Source organism: Melospiza melodia, chromosome 3 (assembly GCF_035770615.1).
Source record: "Melospiza melodia melodia isolate bMelMel2 chromosome 3, bMelMel2.pri, whole genome shotgun sequence".
Lineage (NCBI taxonomy): Eukaryota > Metazoa > Chordata > Aves > Passeriformes > Passerellidae > Melospiza > Melospiza melodia.
The window spans coordinates 109,418,130-109,431,556 of NC_086196.1; the positions used below are offsets into that span (position 1 = coordinate 109,418,130).

General features: G+C 39.1%; 1 protein-coding gene across 2 annotated transcripts in view; it reads right to left on the bottom strand.

The window, feature by feature from the left end:
- Positions 1 to 5,293: 5,293 nt before the first annotated feature.
- The window catches only part of KIF16B (kinesin family member 16B), a 140,697-nt gene continuing 132,563 nt past the window's right edge, over positions 5,294 to 13,427 (bottom strand). For both annotated transcript variants that reach the window (XM_063152551.1, XM_063152550.1), the window contains one exon: positions 5,294 to 6,536. In XM_063152551.1, coding sequence (XP_063008621.1) covers positions 6,378 to 6,536 — 159 coding nt within the window. In that variant the 3' untranslated portion in view covers positions 5,294 to 6,377. The remainder of the gene's footprint in view (positions 6,537 to 13,427) is intronic.

Here is a 13,427-nt window from a genome sequence, read left to right on the forward strand (position 1 = left end):
AATTAAGATGTTAAGAGGTAACTTCATCTGAGCACATAAACCTGAGCACCTGCTTATGCAAGCAGGTGCCAGAATCAATAGCTCAGGCAGCTTGGAAGCTCGTCCAAGGTTCTGATTTTAGACATTGCTCAGCAACCTTTCTGTGCTGGGGCCCTCCTGGAAGCACTTGCTTCCCTGAACTGGCATGTTCTTTCACCCACACTGCATTAATGAACACTCCCAAGCTCAGAACAGGACAGATCTGAGCACAGGACAGGCTGAGATATGAATTTAATTGTTCACATTCTCTTATGCTGATCTTTCAGAGGGCTCTGCTGCCTCTGCATTGTCCAGCACTCTTCTCCTGTTGCTCAGCTACTGAAATAATGAGAATTGGAGGTGGGTTTGGATGAAAATGGGCCATGGCTTGTTTTTCCAGCAGTAGAGCATTGCCTTCTCTCTTGTTGAACTCAATGAGAAAAACAGGTGATTTGACACAAACATCATTAGTTTCCATAGAACAATTCTTGAAGCTCTCATTATCAGTAGATTAATTTTGCTCCTATTATCAGCATGCTACTCTGCACCATGGAAAGGAATCATTTGCAACCCATACATCTCCAAGGTATTCACATTTGGGAAAAAAAAAAAAAAACAACCATGATGCAGAAGTCCTGAAAACACACTGATTTCCCAGGGAGAACAACAACAACACCATTAACAATTTTCACCAGCACATTTTTGAGATTCTGATTTCTGTTGTAATTCCCAATATCAAAAATCAAGGACACCAATTTTTGCAGAACGCAACTAAAATGTGGTTTCAGTTGATGATCTCTGATCCATGCCTTTAAGGAAACAGAAAAACAGGAGATCAGAACAAGTTATCAGAAGATGACAACTACCAATTGTCATATAATAAAGGATTTGCTTTCTCTTCAACTCCTCTCAGCACATTCTTATAAACCATCTGTAAAATGACACTACAGACAAGAAGTAATTGAAACCTTACAAAGAACAAGAACAAGCCACCCAGACAAAACTGTCATGAGAAGATAGAAGAAGCTAGCAAAAGAAACTGAGAAGGACTTTGAAAGAGTCTGTAAACTTTTTTTTTAGACCTATTTCTTTTTCTGAGACCAGTTTCAAAAAACAACCACCACTACTGCCAAAACTCTGTGTGAGAGCAGAAACTGTGCTGCATGCTCCAATATCAGCAGAACTTCAGAGAAAATTGTCAGTATTTATAAAGAAAACAAGGTTTAAACAAGAAAAATATACAGGGTTTCCCATGCTGCCACTTGCATTTTTGCTTCTAAGACTTGTTACACACTGCAGACATGAGACTAAAGCTTTGGTCCAAAATCTTGCCTCCATTTTGTCAAACATTAATGTTCACCCTTAATATGGCTTCCCAACACATTCCTTCTAAAACTCAGTCTCAAAAAGACAAAAGAACAGTATTGTTTGTGATCAGGTATTTCCAGCCAGCTGGATGAGCTCTTGTATGGGTTTCACTGGATTTCAGGTGGCATAAGGAAGTTTACCTGTTTCCCACAAAATTAATTTTCAGGTCACCATTCACTTTCCCAACCTGTTTCTTTCTCAAGTTGCAGCAGGGGAGGTCTAGATTAGATATTAAAAAATATTTCTTCAGGGAGAGAATAGTCTGGCACTGGGACAGGATGCCCAGGGAAATTGTGGAATAACCAGCTTTTGAAATGTTCAAATAATGTGCGGATGTAGCACTTGGGCACATGGTGACACAGCAGCATAGTCCATTAATGGTTGGACTTGATGATCCTACAATCATCCTTGATGATTCCAACTTTAATTGATTATATTTTATGATATTTTTATTCCTAATTGACTTTGTTTTCATTGTATTAGGAATAAAAAGGTACATCCACAGCAGCATTCTGGTCTGCCACCAATATTAACAAAACATTCTCTTAAATAATAAAACAACAATTTTAAAAAATGGCAGGACTCCTTACACCTTTGCCAAGAAAATATACCTTTATCAGACTTCAAGCCTTTAACAGGTTCAGGGCCTGTACAACTGCATAGACTTTAATTGCTCATGAAGCCTGTACTGCAAAGGAATATCTTCTATTTCCCACTATGAGGATGGAAGCCAGAAAGTTTTTGCTCTTTAGCTTATCTTTTTTTTTTTTTTTTTTCCCCAGAATCTAATGCAACACAGAGAAAATAAACCCATGGACAGACATAAGAAACTTGTAAGTTAAAAATAATTTATTTTTTCCAATTTTGGGGCTTTGGTGAGTTGGGAGCATATAAAATTTCAAGCTTTATCACAGTCTAATACAAACCTATTTCTTATTCCCACCCCCAGGAGCAAGGAGATTGCCAGGAGTCATTTATCAGCAGGGCTTTGAGGGATGCTCACCCTCTTGCCTATGAGCAGCAGCATATTCAGGGGGAAAGCACTTCCAGTTGAAGGAGAGCAGGGTCAAGACCAACAGCAAGGCTTTCTTCAAAGTTGTGTTGCATTTAATCATGTTATGCAGAAAGAAAAAGAAAAAAATACAAAAAAAAAAAAAAAAAAAAAAAAAAGCCAAGCACTTCCTCCAGTGTGCTTTTCAGCTTTTTTTGGTGCAATCCTGGTGATGAAAATCTGCTGTAGGCTCAGCGAGGATATGAGCCAAGCTGTTTGGTGACTTTAATGGAGACATGATTTCAGTTGCATGGGTAATTGTGATAGCCCCATTATAGTAAAGTACTTAAACACACACTTTGCCTGAAATATATATAGGACTGATACATAAGTTAGGTTTTACTTAAGGACATTTCTCAATTACTTAGGTTCTTGGAAAAAAAGCCACCACCCGTACCAGGCCTGAAAATAACTTTCACAATGTTGTTAAAAGTGTCAGTATTTTGAAAATAAAATTAATGGACAATTTTAGAGCTTGAGGATATCTACAGAAAAATGCAATTGGAACATCTTTAAAATGGCTAGCTATATGCATTTCAGCTTCTATTGGAAACTTCTCTTGAAGTCTGAGTTCAAAGACTGTAGGTTATAAACAGCCATCATATTTTTTACTGATGTAATTATTCAAAGATGCCTCCTGGCTTAGCCTGAGCTTGCCATCATTGATAAAACTCTGAACACCAGTGAAAGACAGGTAAGAAGGTGGGAAAAACTGGTAGCTGGGGTTGTGGTCCTAATCTCATGCTTACATTCACAACTCTGTAGCTTTTAACTTGATGACATTGTAAATGGAGTGATTAATAGACCTCTGTTATTTGCAATGTACACATTTCACACTGCAGGTCAGGTAAACTAGACAACATAAATTAACCACCTTATAGGCAAGGTTACACCATTGGAGCATCTGGTCCCGAATCAATTTGTACTGTTGGCAGGAAGCCAGTACAAGTCTTCCTTTAAATTCAAGCGAAAAAAATTAATATTCAAAATTTTCACTTGACTTAACTCTTTATCACATTGAGTTTTTCTTAAACAGGTTATCCAAATCCAAAGTGACACAAAATACCTCTAGGAGTCCTGTTTGTTTTTGCCGTTTCATAATCAGCATTCACCATGTGGTGCAATGGAGTTCTGCTTGGCACACTGGTAGGTTTTCAGGAAAGAAAACTGTAGGAAATGGGTTTATCAGTGCAGCAGATAAAGCAGTTTACCCTTTTTTGGCCTGCAAGGTCCTTTCATAGAAGTGGCAACCAGGAAATAATGCTCTACGGTTACACAAAATCATTTTTCTGAAGACTCTGAGGCATTAATTCTATATCATACCTCACTGCAATGGGGTAGGAAGGGGAACAGGCCAAGGGAGAAGGACAAACAGAACAGTCACTGGCTTTGAAGTGAGATTCAGAGTCATTTATTGATCATCCCTCATTTCTGCCTCTGAAGCACCCCTGTGGGCATCAGAGCAGGACAACCACATGCACTTACCAGTCTTCCATTGAGTGCTGCAACCCAAACTCCAGTGACTCAGCTCACCACAGGATCCCAACCAGCACCAACTTCCACCTTCTGATCTGGGAAGCACAAGCAAAGCCAAATGGCAGAGGGAAGCAGGAAGGGAACACACAGCCTTGTGGTCAGGAGGATGAAAAGTGCACTGAGGGCCCTGGAGAGGTGCAATAAAGGCACTGGGCAGAGCAGGGATCGTGAGATTGGGTCCCTGTCAGTGACCAAGCACAGGCAGGTAATGCTCCAGTGCATGAAGGCATCCGGAATATCCAGGACCCAGTGAAAAAAATAAAACAAAAAACAGTTTGGGAATCAACAGCTTTGGTCAGAATGCTTAGCTTCCCAATCAGAGGTATTAAAATACCTAAGTCAGTTAGAATCAGATAAAGTCAGACACATTCAAAGGTAATAAATGCTACCCTGCTAATAACAGGGCCTAGGAATTTTACCCTAACTTTTGTTTTCCCTGAAATTAATTAAAATTATAAAAATACTCTAAAAATTTAAGTCATCCATATTTTTTTTTCTTTTAAAATTGTAATTAAAGATGCTTATTGTGTCAGGCTATGCTTAGTAATGGAACCCAGTTATCTTTATACATCAGCACAGAATGACAGAAGGGCCTGGCTTGGGAAGGACCTTAGAAATCCTCTAAGCCCTGCCACAGGCAGTGACACCTCCTTGGTGTTTCTCATCAGGTTTCTCACAGCCAGCCCCATCCAGCCTGGCCATGAACACCTCCAGTGAAGGGGCTGCTCACAGCTTCTCTGTGCAACTCACCACCCCTATAGCCAAGAATTCCTTCCCAATATCTAACAAAACCAGCTTAAGGCAATTCCCACTATTCCTGCAGGCCAGCAAATTCATCAGGCATGATTTTTCTTTAGTGAAGGCATACTGGCAGTCACCAATTACCACGTAATTTACCATGAGCCTTGGCACAGTTTCCAAAAGGACCTGCTCCATAATCTTGCCAGGCACTGAGGGAAGACTGACTGGTCTGTGGTTCCTTGGGGCTTCCTCTTTTCCCTTTTTAAAAATGAGGGTTATGTTTCCCCTTCTCCAGTCAGACAGAGCTTCCCCCGAGTGCCATCACTTCTTAAATATGATGAATAGTGCCTTGGACACTTCCTTGGCCAGTTCCCTCAGGACCATGGATGTATCAAATGTGAAACACTGCTGTTCCTATCATTTGGGTCATGAAATAAAAATGCCACCAGTGTTGTTACTTTAGGTTTTAATCACAATTTTCAATGACATGAAATAGTTTGATTATCACAACCTACCAGTGGTCAGGGATGTCAACTCAGAAAAAAAATGCTTCACACTCTGAACAAATGGCACACAAAATTTACCTTTCATTATGCATTTTAATAACTGGAAGTAATTCAATTCTGATTTTTATACAACCAATTATACATTAACATATACACATAATTCCAGTCACAGTGTATACATAGCTTTGAATCTGCAGCAATATAAAATTAGTTCTACCTGTATATATATGTGCAAGTCTGAATAAATCCTGAGTAATTTTAAAGTACTATTATTTAAATGCTGTAAATTTTAACTGATGCAAATAAACCTCAGTTTTTACAATTATTGTGAAGAAGCTATTTAAAAAACAATATATAGCACTTTGCATCAGCTTTATGCATAGCTATGAGCTCTGCACAGTGCAGAGTTTCCATTTCCAGTCTGAATGATTACGAAATCTGAAAAGATGCTGACCATGTTATTTGGTAACTATTGCTTCCTTTGCTTCTTTATTAATGGTGAATGATTTGTTCAGCCTCCAAACAATTAAGTGTGGAGGACTCTGACAGGGTTCAAATTATATTCTTCCTGCAGCACATATTTTTGTAAGCATTCAAGTTACCCAGGCCCTTTAATTCTTCTGAGAAAAACTATACAATTATACAGTCAATACTCAGTGTATCTAGAAGGGAAAGAAAATGAAACAACAGTGGAGCATGATCATTACCTTAAACATGACACTATGCTATAAAGAAACAAAAGAGGAGCTGTTCTTTAAGGAACAGCTTGGACAGAAACCAAAAGGCCACTGGGAAACCCTCTGTCAGCATGACACACTGCCATGGTAAACGCGAGATGCTCTCAAACAAATTATCTGAGAAAACGGGAAGGAAGCACTGCTGCCAAGAAGGGATCCAAACTCATTACCAGAGTCAGAATCTTTGTACACTATTAACAGAGCAATTTACACAAAAATGTCTGTACAGCCCATGGCAGGAGAATGCAGGCACTGCCTTGGGAGCTGCTAAAGGACACAGGTCAGCGTGGGGGCCTGGCAGTTTGGATGTTTCCAGGCATGGAGGAGACACAGGGTTTTGATTTCCCTCATTCCTCTTGCACAAAAGTGAAGGCACCACTCCAACCATACTCCTCCAGCACAAGGATCCTGGCCCACAACTTAGCTGGTCCCATGGCTGCTGTAGTCAAAAACGCCTTTCCTGAAGAAGGGTGAGAATTCACAGATGGTGTATTTGGACAATGTCAGCCCCACTTTGTCAATGTTCAGTGGAGATGATGGAGATTTCAGCATTGCAGAGAAAAAGCTCCTGAGGTATTTCTGTGGAATGAAATATAAAATGTCATAAGGTTTACTTGATCAAATTTATTACAACCACTTTGGAAAATTAAATGAACAGCAAAAAAACCTAAAAATATTTCCATGGGATGTGAACAGTCCTTCCAATAACCATAAAACAGTCTACTGAAATGTCTGTATTAAGCTCTGGAAAAGCAGAAAAGAATTTATTTTCCACTTCATTCTTATGCCCAGCTTGGCAACTCTTTCATCCTGTGGTTGCATGATGCTTCCTAGTCTATTCTGCAGTCACAGAATCATGACATGCTAACAGAATTGTCTAGCATTAGTAAACACAGCAGATGCAAACCTCAGATTCATGCTGCAGGATATTACCACATAATACACAAAAGGACTTTAAAAATCTTCCCTCATAAAGCTTCCACAATCCTTGCATTGACTGGGGCTTGTTTGATGATGGCTATCTGCAGAAAGATTTGTATAAATTCCATATTATGTCAGAACCTACTATCTTTTCATTGAGTTGCCCTCAAAATTTCCTTCCTGTTTTTTTTTTTTTTTTTTTAGGTCTTACTAATGAGAAGCACATGGGAGACACTTCCTTTCCTTCCCCTAAGTTAATATTTACCAACCAGTGTGCAGATTGCAGTCACATTTGTACATAGAGAAATTGGGGGATGTACACTAACACAGTTAGTTTTCACAAACCTGAAAAGGCTTCCATTATATGTGGGTTCATTTGGATGCAACTTTTCAGGCATGTGTGACTTAATAACTTTTATTATAATTTTTGAACTTTTGAACAAAACACTGGGTAAAAGGTTTGATCAAACAGATATTACAAATGCATCCAGTGTCACCCAAACACCTGCAAGGGAAATCTCATCTGGAGCACAGGGATAAACTCCTTTACTGTACTACAGACTGACCACAGAAAGAGATAAATTTAAAATCATTCACTGGTCTTCCATGGGAAATAAATTTTCAAGCCAGAGAAGCACATTCTCCTCTGAAGAAACAACATTTAGTTATTTGAATGCAGAGCTTTGGGGTAAGGGAAGTGTTTTGTTCAGGAAACTGTCCTAATTATTCACTCATTTCTCAAGAATAATTCCCTCAAACTATAACAATCTGCTATCTTTTTAAGAAACCACCTGTTTCAATATTAAAGAAAGAAGAAGAACATACAAAAAATAGCAAACAAAAAAAGCACCTGAGACAAAAACTATTCTCTTGGCAGAAATGGTGAAACTTTCTATTTCATTCAGACCTGCCACAGGTTGTATTAATGTTCATGAAAAAAATTGATTACAAAAATGCCTTCAAGATGAACTGCAATACTCTAAGAGGTAACTTAAAGTGAGAAAGAGAGAAACATTTTTCATAATTAGTTCTCAAAGGAGGGTTCTTTACAAAAAGTCCCAAAACAGTAATTCCTGCAGGATGAATATGGCAGAAAATGAAATGTAAAACATAGCATTCTGATAGTGTTTTAGCACTGTGCTGAAAAGTTACTGCAATAATTCTAGTTTATGACTACCAAAGGCTCAAAGGTACCAAAATATCTCACTGGACACGTCAAAAGACCTACTGCATTCACCTTGGTATGTATGGCCAGATATTTGACTGTCATGCCTTTTCTTTAAAGCCATTACTCATTGTTTTGGCATGATAGCTCTAATGGCAAAGTAAAAAATCCCTCTGCTCTAAGCACACACTTATGTGACACACAAGGAACAGCAGGTACATTTCTTTTCCACATCTGTGCTCCAGAGTTGAGTGAATATCACAGATTCCTTGAACACAAAGAAGATCCTTGGGAAAATGGCAACAAGCAGGCACGAACAGCTAATGATGGAATTAATTTTGTATGAAGGTTTCCTGCCATATGGCTTGACATTATGTGCTCTTCAACAACCACCTCTGAACAAATTAGCCATCTTATAAAACCCAGATCTGCATTTACCCTGGTATGTTAATGCAGCCCAGAGCTGCTGTGCCCTTGACACAAAGAAGCTGTTCCTTCATTGAAACACAGGCTGCTGGGCCCAAAGATGCTGGCTGGGAGCGTTCCCCCGGAGTGAGGGAACAGTGGCTGATGGCACAAGTGCTCACATCACAAACAGTGATCAGAGTTGTGGCAGGGCACTGCAGGGGAAGGCTGCTCTGCCCTGTCAGCTGCAATGGACAGCAAAGTGGAAAAAGTGACAGGAGAAAAAGAACAGTGATCCTTGCAATGTATGGAAAGATGCTTCCCAAAGTCAGATGGGACAAGGAGAGGATGAGAGTCACAGCAAGCTGGGAGAGGGGCAGGAGCACATCAACACCAAGTGCCAGAAATGATGAAAAGTTCGCTAGAGATCCAGAAGAGATTCAGTATGGACTTCATTGCAGCCCAGGAGGCCACTGCAAGCAGCTGGAGTAGGAGCAAGGCTGGATGAAAGGATCTCCTCTCCAGCACTCAGTGGACAGGAGGGGAGCTGTTTCCATATCTTTTGTATTAAAATCCAAATCCATTTTTGTCTATTTTCAGAACTCTTTTGATGTGTCCTTGAAAAAAATTTCTTAGAAGAGACTCGGGATACCTTCAGAGGTCCAACTTTTATACATATTAATTATGTGATTTCCTTCTGATAGAAACATTGTTCCTGGCATGCAAATCACTGTTTAATAGCTACTAGGTTTGTATGATTATCTAGGAAAGAAAAAACTAGTTAACTGCCAAAATATTCCAACATGCTTGGTTTTATTGCTCATTTTTGTTTTTTAGACTCTGGCCAATTGTTCTGGATTATTTAGTCTGGTAATCAGTGTTCTTCCAAATGCACTTTGGAGTTTCATTTCACTAACAGCATTTGACCTGCTATGCTGGAAAATATCCTAATGATACATTTGTAAACAGCTTGGTGTGAGGGCACAAGACCCTGGCACTGTAACAGAGTTACAAAAATGGGCAACTCATACATTGATCATGTTGGTTGTTCTGGCTAAACACACAATCTCAGCAACACCAGCTCAGAGAACAGAAATACTCTGCATGTACAAAACAAGGATAGAAAGCTGCCACTGTCATATTTTCTGAAAAATCCCTTCACCAGGATTTCTTCTCTTGGGAAGCTAAGAAGCCTCAGATAAAAATGAAAACAATAATTATCTGATTGCTTCTCCTGTGTTTTGCTGCTTTGGAATGTGGTTGGAGATTGTTTATCCAACAGGTGGTTGTTTGATTGGTTTCATGTGAATTGTTTTAACTTAATGACCAATCCCCATCCAGCTGTGTTGGGACTCTGGAAGCAGTCATGAGTTTTTCATGATCATTCTTTGAAACCTTCTGTCTGTATCCTTTCTCTATTCTTTAGTATAATTTTAGTATAGATATGATATGATATGATATGATATGATATGATATGATATGATATGATATGATATGATATGATATGATATGATATGATATGATATGATATGATATATGAGCCTCCTAAGAACATGGAGTCAGATTCTCAATTCCTCCTTTGTCCTTTGAACATACCACAGAAAGACAGGTTAAAAACTCATCCAAAATAGGAAAAGCAGTGGTGCTTGCCCTCTCTGAAGACAATGCAACCTTCAAGCCCTCTAAGTTAAAATTTATGACAGCTGTACCTGCAAATTTTAACTCTGCAAATGAAACTAAGCTGGAGAAAGTGGTATAAGGCCCAAAGGCTTTTCTTTCTTTACCTAGTCTGAGTAATTTCCCCTCCCTTTTAATTATGTGAATAGCAAAGTGGAAAGCATTTAAAAAGCTTATTAAAAATCATTTTAATAGGGTTCACCTTTTTAGCAATAGGCCAGTGCTCATCTTGTGCTCAATTCATCAGCACAACAAAGTCATTCTAATCATTTCTGCACTACTTTGTGATGTGGGGACTTCACAATTTTATACATTTTAATGTAAAGCCATAACTTAATTTAAAGTTATTAAAGGTACTACAATCAAAAAGCTTTCTGAAATGTGAAAGTCTTCTTATCATCCTTTCAATTGTGGCATATTAAAGAGGAATTCAGTTCAGTGGCATTGTTCTCCTAATCCACTGCTAACAGTGATAGCCTCAGAGACCAATAGCAGAGCTTAGCAAGAATTGGATTTTTTCATTAAAATTTGGTGTGCTTAAAAACTCATCAACTCTGGTACTTTCAGAAAGTAAAAACACTTCAAGCTTTTGCTTTCATACTGCTATTTCTAGCAATTTCCAAAAAAAAAAAAAAAAGTCAGTGCTTAAAATACTTTAGAAGATACTTTTAAAACCAGCATTAGAATTACCACCTGCTGATATATGCCAGAGCTGAAAGCACTAGAAAGTTTAAGAAGATAAATCTTACAAAGTTTTGGGGATTTTTTTAGACAACAGCTCCTTTTCTGTGAAACAATACCACCCTTTCAAGACTTACACATCAATTGGACAGTCAAAAGCTTTACCACAAGGTCACAGAAGATCACTGGTGACAGAGGAAGGACTTTCCCATCTAATTTCTAACACAGTCTCCTCTCTCCCTTTAATTTAGATGCTGGTTCCTCCCTGCACCAATCACATAATTATTCTGTTGACTAGTGTTAAGTGTTGCAGGCTTTAAATCAGATCTTGATTTGAATTATCCATAGAGCAAAGCATACACAGGTATCACAGTTCTTTCTACAGGATACAAGTCTGATTACCAAAAAACCCCCCAAGCCAGACTGAAGCACATTCCCTCAGCCTAAAAAAACACATTATGTTGTAATTAGGTATTTGCACAATCAGCTCTTCCCAAGAAAGACTCTAGCCCAAAGCAAGCAGACAGGCAGGTGATTTGCTTCCAATCTGTGATCACAAAAACAAGGATCTGTTTAAAAGACAAGGCATGCTAAGGGAGCCTCCACGTAGTTTCAAGCCTATTTCTGGATTTATTAAATTTGAGCAAGCAGGGAATGAATTTGCAGATAGCAAGACTATAGAATATGAGGTACCATTGCTTTGGAGGACAGCAATCCAAAATACAGCAACCCAAAATTATGGATTTGGAGGATAGCAATCCAAAATTATGTACCAGATTACAACTAATACCTTCACCTCCACCAATTCCAGATTCAGATCAGTTCTCCACTCACCAGATATAACTTACTCAGAAACAGTTTGGTCTTTTGTGGGCTTTTTCTTTTTTTCTAATAAAGAAAACATGAAGCTTCATTTTTTTTCCCCAACACCTTGATATATATTGCAAGATATTATAAAAGAGATTTGAGTAAAGGAGGTGAGTAGAACAGCATGTGATGATATTCCATATAACAAGTGATATTTCAGGCCCCTCAGGAAGTATCTGATGTCACCTGTGGATCTGAACACATTTATCTCCTGCACATATCCTCAGGTCATTCTGTGCAGTTGTGATTTCAGAGCAATGGGGAAAAGACTTACTGCCTGGGAGACTACCTGGTGCCTGAAGGATCTTATTTCTGTGCAAAAACTTGGAGAGAAAATGTTGGTAATTATGATGGGATCACCTGGCCCATCATCTTCTGCTGAAAGACCCAGATGGCTGGGCTGTCCTTACAAAAAACCCTGTGAAATTAGACACTGTCAAAGCTCTGCAAGGGTTCCTTGAGGAGCCAGATTTGACAACTGCCTCCAGAATGTGACTGTCCCTGGTGCCAGAGACCTTGCTCAAGTTGTAGACAATTTGTGTATGCACTTTTTAGGAGAATGAAGACAGAACCACATGTCTGAAAATGGCAAATCACCACTGCAATAGTCACATTGATACTGGCTAGTTTTTTGCCTTTTTTCTTTTATATATTCTCTGTACTTTTACACATTTATTTGTAGCTTTGCAGCCTATTATTGCATTCACAGCTGGTTTTCCCAGTACTCTTCCCTGCCCTAACAGGCAGGAAATAAAAACACTTTCCAAAGCCTCTATCCTCTCTTGGTTCTTTTTAGGAACCAAGGCCAAGAAACAGCTCTTTGGGAAATATTTTTCGTAAACTAGTTCAGTTTATATCTAAAGGGATTTAGAAGGGGCTTTAACTGGGGGAATTGCATCAGCACTTAGTTAACACCAGAGATTCCACTAACTGAGCTGGCCCTGCCCAATCCAAACCCCTGTACAGCAGACAAAGTCCCTGCTGTGCATATGAAATTATGTTAGGAAAGATTGTTTGGATTCAGTCTGCCTTGAGCAAGCCTATCCATGGGATTGTTTTTGCTCAAGGACCTGGTTACACTTGGTGGGTTAAGCAGAGGGCTGGGGAAACATGTTGTGCACCTCAGGGGGATTTGACTGTGGGTGAGAACAGCCTGGAAGGCTGGAATGCACCACTGGCTGCTGAATGTCACTGCCACCGCATATTTTAATTACCATGGACATTTAATTACCAGTCATATCAGTCATGGACCAAATGAACTCTGTCCATATCTGGGGCAATGGTCAGTGACCACTGAAATTATATTTGTATATAGTTATATGTAGATATGTATAGATATATGTGTAGGTATGTTTACAGTTGAAATGTATAAATTTGGGCATTAATCAGACAATATGGGATAAGGGATGGAATGTCCTGGGGTAACCCATAATGTTATTGTATTCCATATCTTATCTGCGCCCCCCAATATTGTTACTGTATCATAAGAATACCAAAATGAGAACCTTGTGTGTGGAGGGGTCATTATCATGGGTGCTTTTAAATCTGGCACTCTCAGGCAGCTTCCAGCTTTTTGTGCCATGGGATATTTGCTTTGTGAGTTATCTGGTCTTTGTTTAGGCAATGGCTTTTCTTTCCTTTTTGGGTTCTCTTTTCATTTTTTTCCTCAGCTCAGAAAGTTAGGAGTTTTGAGGTGCATTGGGGTGAATTCCATAGGCACCCTCCATACAACACTCCTTTGGGCATGTTTAGAG